Source organism: Aedes albopictus, chromosome 3 (genome assembly GCF_035046485.1).
Source record: "Aedes albopictus strain Foshan chromosome 3, AalbF5, whole genome shotgun sequence".
Lineage (NCBI taxonomy): Eukaryota > Metazoa > Arthropoda > Insecta > Diptera > Culicidae > Aedes > Aedes albopictus.
The window spans coordinates 380,701,236-380,724,968 of NC_085138.1; the positions used below are offsets into that span (position 1 = coordinate 380,701,236).

The following is a 23,733-nucleotide window of genomic DNA, read 5'->3' on the forward strand; positions in this document are numbered from 1 at the left end:
AGGTTCAGCAGACAACAGTGGGATATCGAAGAACGAACAGCAATCAAACACAGGTATTAAAACATTGGTCCGGGAATGTTTTTATTTGGGAATTTTGGTCAATTTTGTATAAAAAAAATATGATCAAAAATGCCTTCGCTCGTTGCTTCAATCAGTACAAAACGTAACTAAGGCTAAACGTACTAAATGTTACGATGAACCTTCTAATCTCCTCTTTATGGTCGTACCTTCTAACTAGTATGAAATCGAATGAAGTAAATAAATACATGAAAGTTCCAAAAGTACAGGGAAAAAGTAATAGATGATTAAAACATTCAACAAATATCGCTAACAGAATATGAAGTTCTTCCATAACCTTAGTGTGATTCACTGTTTCTTGTGCCACTTGTACGATCCATAGTATTTGAAATTGTTCTCGTCGCACTTCTTGTCCGCTTCCTTGGGTCCACGGGCACCGTGCACATACTTGATCGGTTCCGGCCGCTCCCGTTCGATGTAGTGTAGGAGGGGAGTGAAAATTCGCCAGGCTTCGCTCAGTTCATCCGCTCGGACGAAGTGCATCTGCGATCCGCAGAACACATCCAGGATCAACCGTTCGTAGGCGTCCGGCAGCTTGACGTCCTTGTATCGGTGTCCATAGGTTAGGTCAAGTTCTGTTTCCTCCATGTCGAACGTGATTCCCGGGGATTTGGTCATCATTTTGACGTACAGTGCTTCTCCGGGTTGCACCCGGATAACCAGCTCGTTACGCTTCGGTTTTCCGTCGAAGATATCCCCGGGGACATCCTGATACTGAACTCGGACTTCAGCCTTGCGTTCGTTCAGGGCCTTACCACATCTAAGGATAAACGGAACTCCCTCCCACCGTTCGTTATTGATTTTAAGTACCGCCAGGGCAAATGTTGGGGTTACCGAGCCTTTCGGAACCGTCGGGTCATCCAGGTATCCCATTCGGGAGTCTTCATCCACACCGTTAGGATTGGCCACGTACTGTCCCAACACTACGTCATCAATCGTCAACTGACTGATGCTCTTCAGAACTTTTACCTTCTCGTTACGGATGTCATCCGGATGGCAAGTGGCCGGCTTCTCCATGGCTACCAACGAGAGGATCTGCAGCAGATGGTTCTGCATGACGTCACGAATGATTCCGAAATCGTCGAAATAACCCCCACGTCCTTGCGTTCCGAATGGTTCTTTAAAGGTGATCAACACCGAAGCCACGTTGTTGCGGTTCCACGTGGGGCTGAAAATCTGATTACTGAATCGAATTGTCATCAAATTTTGAACCATCTCCTTTCCCAGGTAGTGATCAATACGGTACAACTGCTCTTCGCTGAACAGTTTGGCCAGATGGGCACTCAGGGCATTCGAGCTTTCGGCATCCCGTCCGAAAGGCTTCTCCACAATGATCCGATTCCACCCCTTCAGCCCCATACAAGTCTCACGGATGTGCACGGTAACAGTTTCAAACACCGACGGTGGCAGAGCCAGATAAAACAGCCGGTTGGCCATTTTACCGGTCTCGAATTTGCTGATCTCCTGATTCAGCAGCTCAAAGTCCCGCCGGCTGTCGTAGTTACCGGGGAAGTAGAAATTCAGGGCCCAAAACTGGTTGTACTTCTCCTGCTGGTCTGGTTCGACCTAAAGAAGATATGGGGGAGACATGAGAACGAGTGACAAAGTTCGAGGTGATAATGACAGGAACACTAACCTTCATGTACTGATGGCATTTTTCCCGGAGCTCACTGACAGAGAGCTTACTGCGAGCGTAGCCGACGAACTTGGTGACGCAGGGCAACAGATTGTCGCGGTACAGCCACCACAGTGTCGGGTAGATCTTCTTCCTGGCCAAGTCACCCTGTAGAGTAAAAGTCATCAAAAGGTTTTGGGTAAGATATTTATTCCTCTGGCTATACCTAGGGTAACAAAGTGTATATTCGACTGCTTTGTTCTCTTCCTCGTGGAAGGTTTTGTACAACCTGTTGAACTCAAAGTTTGTCTCAAATCTTTCCCCACCATACTGAATTATACGACCAAGTTTCAGGCAATTTGGGCGACAAAACCCCTCATGACAAAGAGAACAAAACTGCTGAAAATACCTAAAGTTATTATATCTCGCGCTCAGTATCATACGGGCGTATCTACAATGATCGATTTCTTTTCATCGATTTTCTCTTCGGCTAATAACTTGGCCTGCAAATCATTTTTGGTTGTTTTTGTTGTTTTAGATGCTAGTCCTAGTCATCCTTCACCGAAATGCACCGAGAGATCATCCGAATATTGGTCGTATTTTCCGGAATAATCCGAAGAGAAAATCGACGAAGAGAAATCGATCATTGTAGATACGCCTGTATGATACTAAACGCGAGATATTATCAATGAAGCAAATGAACGGTTTCCACACAATCTAACTGTTTGGGGTAAGAGGGATATGCCCAGAAGATAAATAACTGGCTGAGATTTTCTAGATCACCCAAACTGCGATGAAGTTATCTCCGAACGTCTCTGAAGACCAATAGACATCCTGGGTCGTATAACCTTATTTGGAGTTCAAATCTTGGCAACTACAGCCGTTATAGCAGCTAAATTTATTATAAACTGTAACATTACATAACTTACTGAAATCTATGGACCTCTTGGAATCTTACGAACCATTCCAAGTTTCTTTTGGGGTATCAGCCAAACTTTCCTGGAAATCAGAATTTCAACATGTGAATTTAGATTTTCGGCTACACTGATTAACGTTACTTAGTCAGCAATATAAATTGAACATTGTTGAAAATCTGTAGGCATTTTTATATTAGTTTGGGATATTCTGGGTTACCTAAACTATCATGGAGCTAAGCCTTTGAAAATGTATAACCGGAATAATAGTTGCTTATGTTATGGACAGTAAGGTTAACCAAGTACGACTTGTGAATCCTCTTGCAATCTTAAGAGTCATTATAATAAACCTTTGGATATCAAAGATCAGTCAATGCACCACGAAGTTTCAAAACTTTAACACTTGCGATAGTAGCCCTTTCCGCTACGCTGCGTAGCATTATCATTTTTTGTACTTTTGGAATATTCTGTAGAATGGTTTGGATGACCTAGATCATCTCAAAAGCTTTCATAATCTGTTTGAAGGTTCCAATAGATGAGCATGGTAGAATAAACGTCATAGCTATGTATGATGAAAAAGTCCACTGACTGTACACACGGGTTTGTTACGGCATTGGACACTGTAGAACCGGATCGAATGACGCTGGAATCTATGTGCACACCAATGCTGGATGAGAAAACCAGATGAGCGAACAAGAACGCAGGTAAAGCTTCCGGAAACTCGGAATCGGCGCTTCTAAGCCAGAAATAGAACTTCAAGTGCCATAACTGCGAAGAAATAGGTCATAAACGATCGGAATGAAAGCAGGAATCAACGGAAGAAAGGAATCGCAATGAAGTAAGCAAACCGAACCAGCAACGGTTACTGCATATTTTGTAAGCGAGATTTCCAGATTGAGATGCGATAACGGAGGAGAATGCCGTTTCCTACAATGAGCAACAAAACAGAGTTGCTGAAAGGATGAATAATACATTATAGAACAAATCAAAATATCAAATCCTGGATGCTGGCCCACCGAAAATGATATGGGTGAAGCTGTGCTGAGTCTCTACGTCGTTGGTAAACACATTCGCGACGAACGCATTATTGATACGCTGGATGGGAACTCCCACCACGCTCTTTCTTTACAAATCGCCTAGGCAGTCCAACGCACGTTTATCAGTCGCTCCGACGCAGAAATTATGTCACTCACTGTTAGACGGCTTTCGGCCAGCTGGGCCCGGATGAAGGTCAACTGGTCAAGTAGTATTGTATGCCGCAACAAACACAAACACAGCACGCCGTATGAATATGGATGTGAAACGTAGAACAAAAAAATCAAGCAGTCAAAGCTTCGTGTTTCATTGGATGTTTTAGGAAAAAAGAGGCGATCTTTGCTGTTGGATGTTGTTGGCACTACCTTGAACGAGCATTAGCTTAAGTTGCTTTGACGTGGTTGGATCCTAGTTTGAACGACGGCGTTTGTCATTTGAAGTGAGGGTCAGAGTGAGTGTCGTTGGGCATCCTGAAATTGCACAGCTGTGGATTTGATTCCCGGTTTTAATTAAGAAAAAATGGGGACTTTCCAGAGCATAAACTTGATTCGTGCTTGCCCGAATGCAAAATTGATCAATTCGGCAAAAACAATCTCATCTAATAACTGCAAAAGTGCTTATTATATAATCAGCTGAGAAATAGGCTCTGTATAGTACTTGGGTCATCAGATGTCACACCAGGAGTTGAACGCGAAGTGCAACGCCCTGCGGTTTAACATGCAACAAAATAAAAAAAAAATGCAACATAAAGCATTGGTCAGGGTGTCGACTCAATTTTGAAAATCAAATTCCCTGACTTTCCAGGTCATAGAAATATAAGCTACAAAGTCTCAAACAATTTGCAAGTCTTTTGGGATTATTGGTCAACTCGTCATTAGATGTTTTCCATTTTCTCATCAGAATTTTCGATATACATAGTTTCTTTACTGTTCACTTTTTAGATATTTGAAAAAGAACGGCAAAACGGCAAGATTTTGTGTTTTTTTTAGAGTTTAACTCACATATTTTCTTTAAACAAATAAACCTGCATATAATACTATCTGGTACGCATCATTGATGATTCAGATGTGCTCTTAAATTATCAACACATATATTTTGCCAAGAAATATTTCACAAGTTCACCCAAATTTTATTTTTTTATAAATTTTTCACAGATTGAGAACACGTCAGAAAACTATTATGAATCTTAGAAAAAAACTATGAACGCGATTTCACGATAGGTGTAAAATGCCACCAAATCATGAAAAATTTCCATTTGAATCCTGTAAGGACTATGCCAGGAGATCACTAGAGATGGTATTTGAATACACAAAAAAAAACTAATCGAAAATTCGTGAATGATATGCGAAAAGTCTCCTCTGGAATCTTAGTCAGGAATCTTTGCAGATATCTTGTAAAATATTCCTTATGAACTTCACATAAACCATCAATAAATTAAATTGATTAATAGTTTTCCACAAGGCCATCAATACACCAAGGGTCAATGAACTTTTTTTTGTAAAAGAAGAATATTGAAAGGATTTGGCTAAAATATTTAAGACTTTGATTTTTTTAAGAGTTTAGATATCACCGTAAGCTAAAAATGCACTAAAAACGTGTGAAGTACCTTGGGTATCCAATTCTCTAATTGCATAAGGCTTTGATTGCATTTAGAAGCGCTTAAAGAACACTAAGTTGGAGATAAACAAACCAAGCTCAAGTGGGATCGTATATCTAGAATGAATCAGAAAAAGCAATAGGCAACAAAGGCAACAAAAGGATTCAACAAAGAATTCTTCAAAATTAAAAAATAATCTTCAATACAACGATCAGTACAATACAACAGCAGTACAACGAATTTTCGGGCATCTCAAGACTGAATACGACAATAAATTTATTAGAAACCCATCAAGATGCAGGAGTGAAGTATCTCAAAACGATATACCCTCAGTGTACCAGTAGCAGCTCATGTTCCAATAGCCGCTCACGAGCATAGAAAAGAAAGTTCCCTGCAAAAATACAATCCTTTTTCCACGGGTATTAGCCTCTGCATGCTGTGAGATTTTGACTTTTACTGCGAGCACTGTGTTCAAAATTTCTGTGAGAGTGAGCAGGACAGCACCAAAACAGGGCTCGCAGTAAAAGTCAAAGAACAAAAGAATTTTGCCAGCATACAATTCAAAATATGCGTGCCGAATTATACACGGATGAAGACAATTATACATATTCATGCCAATAAATATCATTGTCAAGATGGTGAGCGGCTATTGGAACACGAGCGGCTACTGGTACACTGACGGTAACTGAAGAACGCGCCGAAGATTCACAAAAATGATATGTATTGAGTACTGTGAAATGTACTTGACATTTTGACATCAAATAAGGTTTCATGATAAAATTTAGAACAGCATTACGTTAACTGAAACTACAAAACTCATGACTAAGATCATACCTTTATTTGATCGTAAGTTATTAGCATGGACAACTTAAAGAAACAATTTAGCTAGTTTATCAAATTCCACAACTGTAGGACTTGTATAATTCAAATGCATCGTTTTACGATTGTCGTGAAAAAAATTCCCTGACCATCAACAAAATTCCCTGACTTTCAAGGTCTAAAAATAAATTCCCTGACATTCCCTGACTTTCCAGGTTTTTCCAGGTAGTCGACACCCTGATTGTTGGATACCCTGTAGTTGGTACTCTGGTATTGTCTGATCAATAGTTAAAGTTTTTTTAACTTTAAAGTGTATTTATTTATTTCTTTCTTGTTGTAACGATCATTTTCATTACATTTTAAGTGATACCGCTAAATGCTATTCAGACTTCTCAGTTATCTTTATCTTATTTGTGTGTTTGCTTTTGTTATGAAAATATTTGTTGAGATTAAACTTTGTTTGTTTGTCAATAGTTAAAGTTAACCCCAAAGAGCCTATAGAGATTCTGTTAATACTAAGATTGAGTAACTCTCGCTGAGACCGGCTCACTATTTACACCTTGTTTTCCAAAATTTTTAGATAGCGATTTTCTGAAAGTCCTCGCCAAAAAAGTAAGGAAAACGCCTTTGGTTACTCCAATTTATGGAACCCCCGGTGGTTAGAGCCACAACCATTTTTGCGAACCCCTCGATTTTGGCCAACCGTTATACATAACTCAAAAGTTAAACTTTCAGTGGCTACGCAGTCTTTATTCTCCTTTAACTCAAAAGTATCTCCAGAACAAGTCAAGGAAGAAATCTCAAATAGAGATGTACCTTGGTGGAACAAAACTTTAAACAACTTAAGGAAAAAATCCCGGAAACTTTTCAATCGAGCAAAGGTTTCGGGAAAATGGGATGAATATAAAAAAACCCTTACACTTTACAATAAAGAAATAAGAAAATCTCGAAGGAAAACCTGGAGGTCTTATTGTGAAAACATAGAAAAAAACCCAGATGTAGCAAAACTGCAAAAAGTTCTTTCCAAAGACCATTCAAATGGCCTGGGAAGTTTGAAGAAAACAGACGGGAGTTTCACTGTTGATACAAACGAAACACTTAAAATAATGATGGAAACTCATTTCCCTGGATCAAGTTTACTATCAAGTGATGATGAAGATGGTACGGGAGTTGAAGAAAACTATAGGCCAATACGGACTGTAGACACCAACTTTATTATACCGGATGCAATCTTCACACGATCTAAAGTTGAATGGGCAGTGAACTCCTTCGAACCATTCAAATCTCCGGGAAGGGATGGCATATTTCCTGCACTTCTTCAGAAGGGTGGAAAAGAGTTGCTAGATTCCCTTACTAGTATTTTTAAATGCAGTTTAACTTTAGGGCATATACCTAAAGTATGGACTCAAGTTCGAGTAGTTTTTATTCCAAAAGCGGGTAAAAAAGACAAAGCACAACCAAAATCTTTCAGGCCTATAAGTCTTACGTCTACCATACTCAAAATTATGGAAAAGATAATAGACGAATACATAAAATCAAATTATTTACAAAGATATCCTCTCAATAGATATCAATTTGCTTACCAATCCAATAAATCTACAGTCACAGCTCTTCACGAACTAGTTACAAAAATAGAAAGTACGCTTAACAGGAAAGAGATTGCTCTTGTAGCATTTCTTGATATAGAAGGTGCTTTTGATAATGCATCTTACAGCTCTATTGACAATTCAATGACAAATAGAAACTTCGATCCTTGTATCAAAAAGTGGATAATGGAAATGCTAAATAATAGAAAAGTATCGGCTGAATTAGGAGAATCATCCATAACTGTAAAGACTACCAGGGGATGTCCTCAAGGGGGTGTATTGTCCCCCTTACTATGGTCACTTGTTGTTGATGATCTTCTTAATACACTAGTGGAAAAAGGCTTCGAAGTCATCGGTTTTGCAGATGACGTAGTTATAATAGTGCGTGGAAAGTTTGACAGTATCATAACAAACAGAATGCAATCTGCACTAAACTGCACCTGGCGTTGGTGTCAAAACGAAGGATTGAACATCAACCCTTCAAAAGCAGTTTTAGTGCCATTTACCCGCAGAAGAAAACCTGCTTTGAAAACTTTAAAAATTAACGGATCTATCTTAAAATACTCGTCAAATGCTAAATATCTGGGAGTAATTCTAGATGATAAACTTAACTGGAACTTACACTTAGAACATGTAATTAACAAAGCCACGAGTGCTCTTTGGGTAAGTAAAACTACGTTTGGAAGAAAATGGGGGCTCAAACCAAAAATGATTAATTGGATCTATACGGTTATCGTAAGACCCAGGATAGTCTATGCGTCGCTGGTTTGGTGGCCTACGACAAAACAATATACAACACAAAGAAGACTCGAAAAGTTACAACGTTTGGCTTGTATGGCTATAACAGGAGCAATGCATAGTACACCGTCAAAGGCCTTAGATGCCGCTCTTTATAAACTTCCACTGCATCAATATGTGCAGAAGGAAGCTGAAATGAGTGCCCTAAGGCTAAGAAGAAGTACTATATTACTGGAAGGTAATCTTGTTGGGCATCTCAGTATACTGAAAGATTTTCCCGTTAATCAATTAGTAGTAATGAACGAAGACTGGATGGATAAGAGACTGAACTTTGATATACCATACACAGTGGTCAACACTGATCGTCAAGTATGGGAATCGGGGGGACCGAATATCTTACCAGGATCGGTTATTTTCTACACAGATGGCTCAAAAATGAATCATGGCACTGGAGCTGGAATTACCGGGCCAGGGCTGAATATTTCAATATCAATGGGAAAATGGACAACCGTTTTTCTTGCAGAAATATATGCAATTCTGGAGTGTGTGTCTGTATGCCTTAAGAGGAAGTGCAGGTATACACGGATTTGCATATTTTCAGATAGTCAGGCAGCTTTGAATGCACTAAAATCTTTCACATGTCAGTCTAAGCTGGTGTGGGAATGCATTGAACTACTGAAACAGTTGGCCGCTAAAAACCAGGTTAATCTGTACTGGGTACCAGGCCACTGTGGAATAGAAGGTAATGAAAAAGCTGATACACTTGCCAGAGAAGGCTCTGAAGTTCAATTCATAGGCCCAGAACCATTCTGTGGTGTATCTAAATGTGAAATACAAATGGAAGTAAAGCGATGGGAGGATCAAATGATACAATCAAACTGGATTGCTACGAAAACATCAAGACAATCCAAACTGTTCATAACTCCGAATGACAAAACTACAGAAAAACTATTAAACCTAAATAAAAAATCTCTGAGCATAGCTATTGGGCTTCTCACGGGGCACTGCCCGACACGATATCATTTGAAAAATATTAATCGATGTCAAACTGATGTCTGTCGATTCTGTAACTATGCAATTGAGACCTCTCACCATCTGTTATGTGACTGTCCAGCACTATTTGTGCGTAGAAGACAATATTTTACCAAGGGTATTCTAAATCCTTCTGAAATTTGGTTGAAAAATCCCAATTTGATGGTTGATTTCATCCTAAGAATCATCCCAGATTGGGGTACTTCGCATAATCAGCAAACGACGTCAACCCTCAATGGTGACTCGTCGTCCTGAACAAATGCGAAACTAAACAGGGGTATACCACAATAGATCAAAGTAATGGTCGCAGTGGTTCAAATCCCAACAAAAAAAAAAAAATCTCCAGAACCACTTCTGAACGAAATGTTGTTAAAAAGAGGAAAGATAGTGGTACTTAAATGTTGGGTCGGTCATGTTGATTTGGGCCGCCATCTTGAATTTATATACCAAAACTTTTTTTTTTCATCATGTTGGCAACCACTGATTTTCAAAATTGTGGCTCCAATTGAAAGCTATGACATGTCCCAGCTTTCGATTGACGAACTTGGCCTGCCTCTCTCCAACTTAGTGTTCTTTGAGCACTTCCACAGTTATTAATTTGAGGGCTTTCTTTTCCAACCATTGCATGAATTAGTATATTGTGAGGCAAGCACAATGATACACTATGCCCAGGGAGTCGAGAAAATTTTCTCGACCGGAACGGGAATCGAACCCGCCGTCTCCGGATTGGCGATCCATAGCGTTAACCACTAGGCTAACTGGAGATAGCCTCAGATGTCCTGAAAAACTTTGCCGAAGACCGCAAAGCGATTCGAGTCTTCTGACAAAAGTTATAACCTTTTTTTTGAGTGTGCTTAGCATTAAACATGTAAAGGAATAACATCAATAATAAAATCTCAATTTTTGGTCAGAATTGCCAAGAGTATATCATTTGCCACATGCATTGGATCACTTTGCGGTCTTCGACAAAGTTTTTCGACACATCCACTTTTACCACAGACAAACAGACATAACACTCTGATAATTCTCATCGTACAACGATTTAACGGCCTATTTAAAAATTTGATAGTTGGCCAACTGCCCACCCGTGGCGCTCGCATTGTTTTTGTTCGAGTTCGAAGTTTGCCCACTGCCGCCATCTAGTTCATGGTTGGCCTCAGTCCTTTTAGCATTGGGCGAGCATCTTCCGTGACTATGATTCGAATCGAAAAATGTACGTCTGTTTGTCTGTGCTTTTACATTAGCGGTTATATGGTATAGGACAATTTTGAGCAACTTTCAAGAAAAATACGAAAAAGTATGTTTTCCCATGTAAAACCTCATACAAACTTCAATCGCGATGCGCAAAATGTAGGCTGAACCAATCATGCCCAAATTTTGCACAGTAGTTTGGGACCTCAAACAACATATAAAAAAAATTTGATCTGATTGAATCCGACCAGTTTTATTTTTTTTTTCCATACAACGTTGACCCACCCTAGTGTATATCAACTAAAGATCTTATGTTTCAGGCGATAATGTCGCCTTTGCCATCAGAGCAGTCGGAACGTAGAGCCACAAAGAAGAAGAAAAAAGTCTTCGTTATTATCCTAGCTATGGAATCAAGAATAAGCGATAACAAGTAGTTAAAAAGATACAAAAAAAATAGAAAGAAAAGAACGGATCAGTGATTTTACCCAAAAGCTTCTGCATACAAAACAAAGCATAATCATATAGGAATAAATCAAGTAAATATTGTAAGTAAACAGGAAAATGCCAATACTATTGGTTAAATCGAATAGGGCTCATTATTGTCACCGATTTAATTTAGCATAACTATAGCGGAGGATCTGAGTATTGTGTAATTCTTTGCTGCGCATGCATCGCTCCTGTAAGGGGTGAGTATCGCAGCATAATCAAACGCGTTCACTATAGAAGTAATGAATCAATCCAGCTGTCAAAGAAGATAAATGAAACACAAGGAAATCAACGAGAACTGGTATGATCGTTTTATATATACCGACTTAAAAACAACCAAATACGCGCCAGAATCAGAAATGGTTTTTTGGAAGTATGATCTCATCTCAGATATCCATCTGATATGTGGATTTTGTCATGCGGGGCTTATTGTACATGAAAATGACCTCAGAATGCACGTGTAGGAACAGGCATTCTCGAAATGGGTTGTTGGATTTGCAGTAGAACTATCACCTTCTATCTCCCGGATTAAAGTTGTTTGCACATGTTTGATACAGAAAATAGGAAAAAACATAAATGTGTGGACAGATTTCTTTCATAAAAGCACTGCCGGTCAGTTGGAGATGGATTGTACACACACTATAGCGGAAGATCTACCAGAAACCAATAGTTTATGGAAAATCAATAGGTAGTAGGTAGTTCCTATGAGGATAATTTGGTCAGCTCAGCTCTGGCTCTCAAATGTTCCTACCTCATACTTCCACGGGTCAATCGATGGCAAAGACCACTAGCTAAGAGTTCTGTCGAAGACTTCAGTGCGACTTCAGGGAACATTATCATGAATGAGTGTGCATGAGATGCTATTATAGCTATAATAGCTTCCGTATACGTATTTGCATGTACAGGTATGTTCCGTTTTTGTCACTATCCGTTATTATCACTATCCGTTTTTGTAACTATCCGATTTCGTCAACATTTCATTCTGTTTTTGTCAACACTAAAGTTTTTGTCAAATGCATCCATGAGTGAGTTTGAAGCAACCACCAATGATGAAATAGAAGACGTATACGCTTAAATAGATTTGAACACATTTCAAATTCAGCTGTAGATAATGTTAATTCATTGTTTCTCTCATGCATAAATTTTATTCTTATTTGAACATGAGAAAAATTAAACCAATAGTCCGATAGAAAAATTACTCTGGCTCTACGTACCAACTGGAACTTGACATGCCTCTTCAAGTGTTCTTCGAGAACTTAAACAGTTCGGGGTTTAGCCCGTCATTGCCTGAATTTTTACACTACAATCTTTTTTACAAGACTTTTTTTAAGTGCAATAAGTTCCACGCGGTTTTTTACACGATTTTCTTGAAATTACGTGATGTGCTGAATTCTTCTCTTTTGGTCGCTATTTCTTTTCGACGAGACTGAAATTTCAACTAGAGATCTCTCTTGTCATCCTTGATATCCTGTCCAAATTTTCCCGACCGAAACTGCTATATTCACTAGATAAACTGGTGATTCCTATAGAATTTTATCTGGGATTTCATCTTTCGATTCTACTTTGTATTCCTCAAGATTATTTAATGGTTTTCTTCTGAGATATCGTTAGGAAATAATTCAGAAGTTTCTTTTGTGAATTAGGAGTTAAGTCTTCCAGAAATAATTTTCTCTAAGAAAGAGGAGTCTAGGAACTTGACAAACGATCTGAGCAACTACTGGAGTGTTCCCAGAAAAATCTAAGGACTCCCAAAAAATCCTAAAGTAATCCCATCAATTCTGTACTTAAACAGGATTCCTAGAAGGAATTTCTCATGTTTTCCCACTAGGAAATTCTGGAGGATTCTCAGGAATAACTCCTCGGAGATTTCTACACAGAACATCAGGAGGACTCCCTGAAGAAATTTCTGGAGGGTTTGAGGAAAGAATTCCTGGAAGATTACTAGACTAAACTACTGGGATATTCCCAGGAAACGCAGTCGGGGAGAATTATTATTATATTATTTTTTTTTAACAAGATTGTCAACCCAAGGCTGGTTCATCTACTAATCATGGGGAAATAACAAAGATGAAAGATAGAATCTTCTTGGAAGTATTCATTATAAAAGTTCCAGTACTACTGCGCATAAATACCAAAATAAAGTCCTGTAGGAATCCTTATAAGTAATTTTTGGATGAAGGACATTCCAGGAAAAAATATCATAAGAAACTCTTTAAAGAATCCTAGAAATAACTTCTGATGAAATTCTAGAAAAAATGTTGAAGGAATAAAAATTGGAGAAATAAATTTTGGAGGAACCCCAGAATGAATCCCTGGAGAAATATCAGAAAAATGTTCTTAAGGGATTTCAAAAAGTTATATTGGAAGAATTCCCGCAGGAAATTCTGAAGAAATGGAGATACTCCTATATTTCATAAGTAAAATCTTGGTGAATCTCCAAAGCAACTCGAATTTGGATTAATTTCAACAGGATGTCTAGGTTAAATCCCAAAATGATTCTCTTAGCCCACCTTGTGCATAAGGGCCATTCTAGACCCAAACTGTACACTGCGCAAGTGAGCTGTTCCCAACATAATGCATAGGGAAGGTTAATAAATTCCATTTCCTGGTGGAATATTTGAAGGGATCCCCAAAGAAACTCCAGGAGAAATTAAAAAAAGGCATCTAGGTTGGTCCGAGGAGGAATTTATGAAGAAAACATAAGGCAAACCTGCTTGCTTTTCTCTAAAAAATCTTATCGAATTCTAAAAGATATACAAGCGGCATGGTACATGGTAACCTAGAAGAATACTGGAGGAACTTCTTGGGGAATCCAATATTCTGGAGAATTTACAAGTGCTTGCTTAGAAAAATTCCTGAAGATTTCATAAAAGTATCCTAGACGAAACTTTTATAGGAATCTGTGAAGATGATATTCGTGGAGAAATGCCTTCCGGAAGGAAGTGAACATATCCTTTTTTTTGTTAGGATATCGAAATTATGTTCCTGGAGATTAATAATTCCTGGAAGTATGTCATATATTAATACGTCGATCCGGGTACTGGAACTGTAATATGTGTCATTCTTGCGTTCAACGAAAATAAATATCCAAAAATGTGGTCACAAATGTGGTGAAAACCTCTTGTCGGCGTCACAGTCAGAAAACTGTAATTTGAACTGGTTGCAGATGTTCTAAAATTAAGGTCTTTAACAATTAAATTTCATAGTAAACAGCTTATTTTTACTTTTGGAATGTGTTCTACAGTAAAACTTCCAATTCATATTAAAATGTTGCAAAATATGTTGTCAAAGAAAATTATTCCGTTTTTATCACTATTCCGTTTTTGTCAACTGAAAATCGCGGACCGTGTTGATAGAAACGGAACATACCTGTACATGCACACACTCATGTGTTAATGATCCGGTGAATCGTTAAGGGATTTTCAACCATGTCGCCTGTGACAGATTGAGAGCCGTCTTTGGTTATGTGCTTAGCTGTTATAGGGTGTCCCAGAAAGTATGGACACAACTTTGTATAGCGAAAATACAACCATTTTCTTAACAAACGACAATTTTTATATTTTTGTATTTTTATTCAAAGTCTTTTCATTGATACCTGTGAAGAGTTTATACAATAAAAAGGGTTTTTGTATGCAGAATGTTTAAAATGAAAAAAAAACAGCGTTTGAAACTTCTGCACAAACTACTTTTTTACAATGTTGCCAAATACCCAAATTTGAAACAATTTTTTCGAATTTTTTTCGCATGATATATTCGAAAACATGTTTCCTCAGATGGTTGATTTGATTTTTTTTATAAAAATATATTTTCCCTAAAATATATTGTACGCATGGATATTTTAAAATTTTGAGAAAACTGAAAAATTCGTCATTTCTAATTTCGGATAAGACATGCCCACATACATTCGAGTTTTAAAACATGTTTTAACCCTTTATAACGCCGAGAAAACTAGAAGAGTTGTCAACGCATACTATGATGGAAATGATCATATACACTCCCGTTCAAAAGTTTGGGGTCACCCCCTCAAAAACATGTCATTTTTTTAGGCCCATAACTCCGCCAATTTGCGTCCGATTTCAAAACCCTAGGTTTCATTCAAAAGATAATAAGTCAAAGAAACTTTGAACATGATTTAAAAGAAACTTTTTCAAAAAACTTTGTATGTAAACTTAACCCAAAGGGTCCAAATTTTCTAAAAAATGAATATAAACTTACGGCAGTGTCGCTGGAAGTTGGGTCGACCAAATTTTAAGATGAGAGCGGTAATATGACCCTTTTTCTATTATCTTCCAACTGCTTTTTACAGAACTTAGCTAAAAAATCTAGAAAAAAGTTATTAGGTAAATTAATCCTTGATGTCATCGGCCAAAAGTTTGGGGTCACTTTCGTAAAACATGGAAAAGTGATTTGGTGATATCTTCGTCATCTATAGTTCAATTTTAATTATTTTTGGCTCATTTCAAAGATAATTAACTAAATTTACGTTTGATGTCTTCAACTTAACGTATTTAACGATTTTTGTATATAAAAATGTTATGTCAAGTTAGCACATTTTACCACGCTTCAAAAAATGAGGCAACTTTACGTTAAGTTTTAGTATGTAAATTTCAACAAATATGTGTGGTTCAATGTCTATGCAGTAAGTATCATTCATTTTGTTTCAAATAAGCCAAGAAGAATTAAAATTGAATGAAAGATGACAAAGATATCAACAAATCACTTTTCCATGTTTTACAATAGTGACCCCAAACTTTTGGCCGATACATCATTTTGAGGGGTGACCCCAAACTTTTGGTCGATGACATCAAGGAATAATTTACTTAATAACTTTTTTGCTAGATTTTTTAGCTAAGTTCTGTAAAAAGCAGTTGAAAGCTAATAGAAAATGGGTCATATTGCAGCTCTCATCTTAAAATTTGGTCGACCCAACTTCCAGCGACACTGCCGTAAGTTTATATTCATTTTTTAGAAAATTTGTCAACTTTGGGTTAAGTTTACACACAAATTTTTTTGAAAAAGTTTCTTTTAAATCATGTTCAAAGTTTCCTTGATTTATTATCTTTTGAATGAAACCTACACGGAGAGACGAAACTACCCAAAAGTGAGTTCTTTCCACTCAACTTCGGGGTTGCGTGCGTCAAGCCACTTTTGAGTTGATGGAATCGATGTTTTTGTTGGGTTGTTCCCGCTTGCTTCCATGTAAAAGGAATACCTAATTTTAGGTTTTTTTCACCCAACCGAAATTTTGACTAGGTTGTATTCACTCAAATTTGAGTACTGTGCTAGAAACTCAGTTTTGGCTTGACGCACTGAACTGCAAAAGTTGGGCTGTTTCTCTCTTCACTCTCTGACAACAATAGAAAGAGCGCATGAAAAGGGAGATGAAAAAGAACTCAAAATTGAGTTTAAAAGTACCTAATTTTGAGTTTTTCAGTTTCTCCGTGTAGGGTTTTGAAATCGGACGCAAATTGGCGGAGATATGGGCCTAAAAAAACGACATGTTTTTGAGGGGGTGACCCCAAACTTTTGAACGGGAGTGTACATGATTACATGTACAAAACAATTTTTGTTTGAAAGAAACTCTCAAAAATTTAGGTGGCAATATAGTTGCCACTGCCCGTTCAGCCCAAAAACGCTGGTGGCAATATAGTTGCCACTGCCCGTTAACCCCAAAAACGAGCTTTTGTGGTAGCAATATAGTTGCCACTGCCCGTTTAGGGTACTTTTCTTCTTTTGACTTCGACAAAAAGCCGGGATAGAGATTTTAGAGTGGATTATTGTTTAACCCATAATATAAACTGCGTAGTTCAGCTCATGTCAACCCATAATTTGATGATTTCTTAAAATATTTACCAAATCTATAATTTTACAATAAGTATGAGCTAATTTTCTTTACGCGGTCAAATTCAGCCATTTTTGAGACTACAAATGGCTCCCAAATTGTTGTAAAAGCTTTTTTTAGTACCAAAAAAATTCCAGGCGTTATTACTAATATCATTTTTGCGTAAACCAAAAAAAAAAGTTCGTAATAAATTGTTATAAAACAGAAAAAATACAAACAGTAGGTGGCAATATAATTGCCACTGCCTTATAAAGGGTTAACGAGAATAAAAATAATTTAATCTACACTTTATAAAGCTAAAGCATTTATTTTACTTATATTGAAATTAAATTGTAATTTTCTGCATGCTGTGATATATATTCAGAAGCTTGTTTTCAACTATTAGAAAAACGGGTTTTCATAAAAATCAATTTTGTTGTTTGAATTAATTTTATAGGTTCAAAAATATATGTTTTTAATTCAAACTAAGGGTTGTATAATAGATACGCATGTAGAAATATACGGATATATTTTTTGTAATTTTTATCGAGCTTAATTTCATGCGTAGAAAACAATTTGATAAGCGATGTTATTGAAAAATATAGCAATTTGTGAAGAGGCTTTAAAAGGTCTTTTAGGGAATGCTCCATCACATCCAAACGAAGTGTAAAATTCAAATTTTAGTAATAGGCATTTGATGTCAATTGGTAGGATATGTGTGAAAATAAAGTTTGTTTATGCATCCATACCCAAATGGCAGAGCTGCAAAGTTGTGCCCATACTTTCTGCGACACCCTATAATGCAGCCTGAGCACTGTTGTCCTTCTGACTTCAGCAAGATTGAGAAGGTACGTCCCGAGCGTCTGTTCACCAAGGAGGTGCGGCTCAAACAGCGTCTATTCTGGCATCCAGCGGCTGAATATGAAATGCTCTTCCATCGGAAGCTATACCTAAGGTGGCAGCCCTAGTACGCTGGATAGGGGGGACCCTAGGTCACAACCTACTGTTCTTGAAGCCCAACAATCGTTACAGAAATCGAAAGTAAAAGAAACGGCAACGACTTTTAGCGTGAAACAACGAACAAGAATAGTCGGGCAATCGCCCACGATGAAAATCTTTCATTTCGACCCTCTGTACCACCAATAGGTGTTCAGGGCTGAAAGAAGTAAGTGTAACCTACGAAGATCCAGATACAAGTAATGGGACAACAAGCAAAGTGTTCTTACTCCGTTCATAGAATTATTATTGAATGTAAGAAGAATTGGAGGAAATTCCATATAAATCTCACTATATCACTATAGATTAATTGTGGCTTCATTAATCTGACAAAGAGTTCATCAAGATCATAGTGAAGAATTCAATGAGATCTTCGAGAAATTTCTCAACCACTTGAACGAAAGTATGATATTTCATTCCCTCATTCGAACAAAAGATCCTGAGACCGACTCAGTCGTTGTTTTTAACTGCAAATCATTCCAGTCCCTGACGAACCATATCAAACGAGCAATTACCGCGCGTACGTATAAGCAAACAAGGTGTGTTGGCTCATTGTACCACGTTTTTACCTCTCAACTCAAGCGCCTGGTCAACGTTTGAATTGAGCAGCCAATATTAGGTTTTATCCAAGTCATCATCGCCATTGGCGTACGCGCGGCGGCATCTAGCGTATCATGAAGTAGGAAAAAAAAAACGCTACGTACCTACTCAAGACATTTGTCGTAGTTTGATCAACGGCCATCAAAGATGACGCCGGTGACGATTCGCATCCGCGTCATTAGACGATCGGTTTTCTCTCGCGCTTTTTTTTTCTCACCGTGCCACTTTGACGTCAAATTCATTCCGGTCGGCCGTTCACAAGTCAGAAGTTCACCATCCGAGTGAGGTTCGCACATAACTAACTGTACGTACACGAAGCTACCAGCCAGCCAGCGAGTTGAAGCAATTGTTCCTCTAATTAACATGTCGGTCGAGGTACACGCGGCAAATCGATTTCGAATACTCGGCCGGCGCACAGTTCATAGAACTGGAAAGTGATTGCGCGAAAACTTCTAGATCTCTACACTAAAGGCATTCAGGCATACTTACGGAAGCGCCAAACACCACGAACACATGCGGGCAGTTGCAATCGAAGTGCGTTCCCTCGCATTCCATGGCACGCGATTTCAGATTCCGTCGGATGATCGCCAACGCTTCCTCTCCCTCCAGGGTACCCAAGGTGTTGTCCGAGCTGTCCGATTCGCTGGTGCGGTAGCCGCTGCTGGTGTTGGAAACTGAAACCGAATGAAAAAATGGAGAAGTTTTAAGATCCATCGAAAAAATTACAATTTGAAAGTTTACTCTTCTTTTGAAGCCTAATAGTTTGGAGAAAGGATTAGTTATGAAGTTCTGAACTGCTCGGATCACTGCACCGCCACAAAGGGAACGAAGGTCCTACTCGATCAAGTTCTGAACCGAAACTGCACGGTCTATCGCGTGTAATCGACGCACGGGTGCCTACTTCTAGGTTACATTACACTGAAGCACTCGGCTGGAGCCGCGGTTTTGCGGCGCGCGCGTCGTGTTGCATCGTACGAGAAGCCCGACTTCCGAATTACAGCAACCGCAAACGAGCACGATAGCAGCAACGACGACGACGCCGGTGGCGCCCGGTGCATCGTATCGTGTGATATGGTGATAAACAAAACAGCCAGAGCGTTGCGCGCGCAGTACTAAGCTTCCACACAAGAGCCGTAAAAAGTCAGAATGGTGCAAACACCGCAATTGTAAATGAAATTAATATAGCTTTTATATAAAATTCAATCGGTTTTATCGATTCATGGCTCCTCATGTTTGCAAATTTGTCCATTTCTGTGCAATTTTGTCCAAGAAAACACGTTTAGTCAGAAACCGTTTGAGGTATTTTGCTTAAATACAGTTTAGGCTTTTCTAGGACATCAAGTTATCGAAATGAACAGTTTGCACGTTATGCCAAAAAGAAAAAGAAGAAAAGGGAGTGCCATAGACGTTTCAGGAGGTTGCAGAGCGTTTCAGGAAGCCATGAAAGTCCCTTAATCCCCTGTAACGTCCCTGAAGTCCTCCGAAATCCCGAAAGTGCCACTTGAAACACTCTGTAACAATCCCGAAACCCCCGGTAACGCCCGCTGAAAATCCTCTGGAACGCCCGGATATGCGTCTGAAAACCCCCTGAAACCCCTTCAGATCCTCTGTAACGCACCTGAGAGTCTCAGGCTCAGACCCTCCGAAAATGTCAACGGAAACCCCCGGAAACCCCTCAGACACCTTGTAACGCACCAGAGACCTTTCGGTATCGCCAGAAACCCTATGAAACCCCCGAAAACGCTGGTGAAACCTGCTCCGTAAATCAATGTCCACATTGCCTCATACACAGCAAGTCATATTGCGCATTTAGTTCACCACTGGACTATCGCATATGTTTTTATAAGCGCGAAAACACAAATAAAAGTGCGTGATTGAATCAAATCAACTGATAAATGTGATACTGCTTCTAGGTAGCAGCTGGAACGGGTTTGTTGACACTTTCCGGTGCCAACAAAAGTGTACATGGTGAGTTTGATGCTTGTTGGAAAACGATGTAACCAAGTGAAATTAGGTTCGAAACATCACCAGAAATCACGCACCTGGATATTGCGCATTTCCCACCCCACTGGACCCCTTTCGTAGTTAGTATAAGTGCGGGATCGTGAATAAAACTGCGATTTTGCATTGAATCGTGTCGGTGTCTTCTGCGCACTTATGCATTAAAGGTGCTGAATAAGTGCGCAGAAGACACCAAAACTGTTCGATACAAAATCGCAGTTTTATTCACGATCCTGCACTTATACTAACTGCGAAAGGGATCCAGTGAGGTGGGAAATGCGCAATTCTACAAAAAAAAAAATTGTTGTGTATATGACCGCAACATTAGTGGTTCCAACTTGAACCATCGAAATTGCATAAGGAACTAAAAACAGGAGCTTGGGCGTATCTTACCGTCTTCAGAGTACACCTTAAAGAATTTGAAATTTTATCACAACACACAAATAACTTGGAGTCGCCACGAGTATTTCGACCACCTACACTAACAAGCACCCTCATCCTATCCATCTCCAAGTCTCCAAACATCATCATCATCTTGTGTTCGTGATCGGACCCCAAGTAACATAATTAATCTTATAATGCTTTTGAAGTATTATTCAACACCTGTTCTTTAAAACCATGCATAAACCAAATTTCTCTGCAAAACAACATCAACTCAACCATAAATCCGCCATAAGACCAAAGAGGCCCATCCTAAGATGCTCTTGGAGAGTTGTTTTTAAATTTCTCTTAGAACTTGTTGTATTTCCCAAGTTGTCCTCAAGGCGAATTGCTCTCTCCTTGTAGAATTCTTCAAGTGCACGATAAAACGATAATAAATTTGTTAGTTTGTTGCTGATGCAGCTTTTATGTCGACAGAAAAGTTTGGTGAATTAAATTGAAATTAAAAACACAATTAAAATGACACATTATTGTAATCGGGATTAATTTATTACACAAATTGGAAATATTTCCGTGGTGTAATAAGGATACCAAATGCCAAGCAAAATTCATCGTATATATGTTGCAAGATACTTCCAAAAATTGCAACGCGCTTCCATTACAACGCTCTAATAAAATATTTAAAAATATTATTCCTGGTCATGCGAACATTGCTGATGTGTTTTCTCAACATGGCTTCCATTGAAATCTAGGCCGGTGGTCGGTCCATCATCGATGGTTTTAATCAACATCACCATAAGATCGACTTAAATTTCTATCAACTTATGCCAGAGCTAAAAGCATAACTCAAGAATACTAGGATTTATAACGTTCTCAATGCAGCCTGGTTGGCCTCCATCAAGAACGTTTTAAATTTATTTCATCTTATGCAAGGGTAAGAAGTATTACTCAAGAGTACTCAGGTTTATGACGTTCTTGATGTAGGTTTATGCAAACTCCGCCGAGAACGTCATAAATCATGTACGCCAAATTGTAAACAAACAATAAATTATCGCACCGCGGTGGATTTTGTAAATCTCGTCCGATGAATTTAATTATCAGCCCGGTACCGTTGCCAATCAGGCAGACCTTTTTCGATAACATGCCTTGATCCGGTGCAGTGCCTCATTCCTCCGGTGAGCACTTCCAACAGGTACAGTGTATCAAACAATTGTCCGTACAGCACATTTTTTGTCAAAATAATTTTTCATTCAAATGCTAATAACTTTTTTATGCGTCAATCGAAAACGCTGAAATTTTGACCAATCATGAATCATATATTAAAGCTCCATTAGTAAAATTTTGAGCAAGATCGAATAAGTTTTCTGAAAATTATAGAACTTTTAGTAAAACTTATAAGATTTTTGAACACATTTTTAAAACATTATATCTCAATAAGTACTCGATGAAATTTTTTCAATTTTTTTTGAGTTACATCTTAAACCTAAGGCTGTCATAGGCAGCCATGTTTGGGGTTTTATATTCACTACAAAAAATATGAAAAATGTGCGTATGTAGTTGACGATGTTTTAAAATTTTCCATATTTTGCACATATAATCTGCCAAACGTTTTCCACTAATAAAAGTGCATTAACTGAACGAAAAATCCATAGGACCTACTCTTCATATGTAGTTTAGTAGGTCCTGTATAAAAATATATCATTAGGAGAGTTTAAAAAAGTTGAAAACACTTGGCACTTTTATTGATCAAAATATGACAAATTTCCAAATGACACTCTGAACATATACAGATTTTTCATATTTTTTGTAGTGAATATAAAACCTTAAACGAAGCTGCATATGAAAGTCTTAGGTATAAGCTGTAACACGAAAAATATTGAAAAAGTTTCATCAAGTACATATTGAGATATAATGTTTTAAAAATGTATTCAAACATTTTATTAGTTTTACTAAAAGTTCTATAACTTTCAGAAAACTTATTCGATCTCGCTCAAAATTTTATCAATGGAGCTTTGATATATGGGTTATTATTGGTCAAAATTTCAGCGTCTTTGATTGACGTATAAAAAAGTTATAATCATTTAAATGAAAAATTATTTAGACAAAAAATTGCTGTACGGACAATTGTTTGATACACTGTAAGTAGTTGTTGATTTTGAAGATCGATGATTGAAACCCCGATTGCACGGGAATCGACGTCCTGGATGACCATTCCCACCTCATTTCGGATGCTGCTGCCGGAGGAACTTGGCACTGCACCGCGTCGCGGTTGGGTTTCCGGGTAGGTGTTCTTGATTGGCAGCAATAATGGAACCATGAGAATCAAAATTTGATGCTTGAGATTTTTCTTGTATTTTTCATGTATTAAACTATTCTCATGCGAGAACAGTTGCTCTTGATCAAGAACGGATGATTGAAGATAACTACAAGAACCTTATAAAACTGAAAATAAGTTCAACAGTTCTTGTTGTGTTTATGGTTTTATGAACTGAACCTCAAGTATTCTTGGAGGTGTTTTTAAAACCACATATTGACGAAGAATAGTTGTGCTCAGCTGAAACTCCGATAAGATCAACTAGAATATGCAATGTTCCGATAAAACTATCATAAAAACAAATAAAACCAAATAGAATTAAGATTGTTACTTGGGAGGAGTTGTTGTTTAGTTGCGATTCATGCAGCCTCTGTATATATCAAAACATTATAAAACCACAGAGAACAGACATCCAAGTCCAGTTCCGAAACTGTGTAAGGAATTTAACGGCCATTTGAAATCGGCAACACAAGTGGCAATAGCGTGGCGCTGCAATCGGTTAATTTCCCATACTAATTTAATTCACCAC

General features: G+C 38.2%; 1 protein-coding gene across 4 annotated transcripts in view; it reads right to left on the bottom strand.

Moving 5' to 3' along the window:
* Positions 1 to 56: 56 nt before the first annotated feature.
* LOC109399098 (glucose-6-phosphate 1-dehydrogenase) overlaps positions 57 to 23,733 on the bottom strand; it is a 92,057-nt gene continuing 68,380 nt past the window's right edge. For 3 of the 4 annotated variants that reach the window (XM_029875265.2, XM_029875263.2, XM_062855805.1), the window contains exons 2-4: positions 18,998 to 19,182; positions 1,715 to 1,861; positions 57 to 1,644 (exon numbers count right to left, since the gene is read on the bottom strand). In XM_029875265.2, the coding sequence (XP_029731125.1) occupies positions 367 to 1,644; positions 1,715 to 1,861; positions 18,998 to 19,063 (1,491 nt within the window). In that variant the 5' untranslated portion in view covers positions 19,064 to 19,182 and the 3' untranslated portion in view covers positions 57 to 366. Of the gene's footprint in view, positions 1,645 to 1,714; positions 1,862 to 18,997; positions 19,183 to 19,249; positions 19,493 to 23,733 lie in introns of those variants that run through there. The other variant, XM_029875264.2, reaches the window with a different exon arrangement.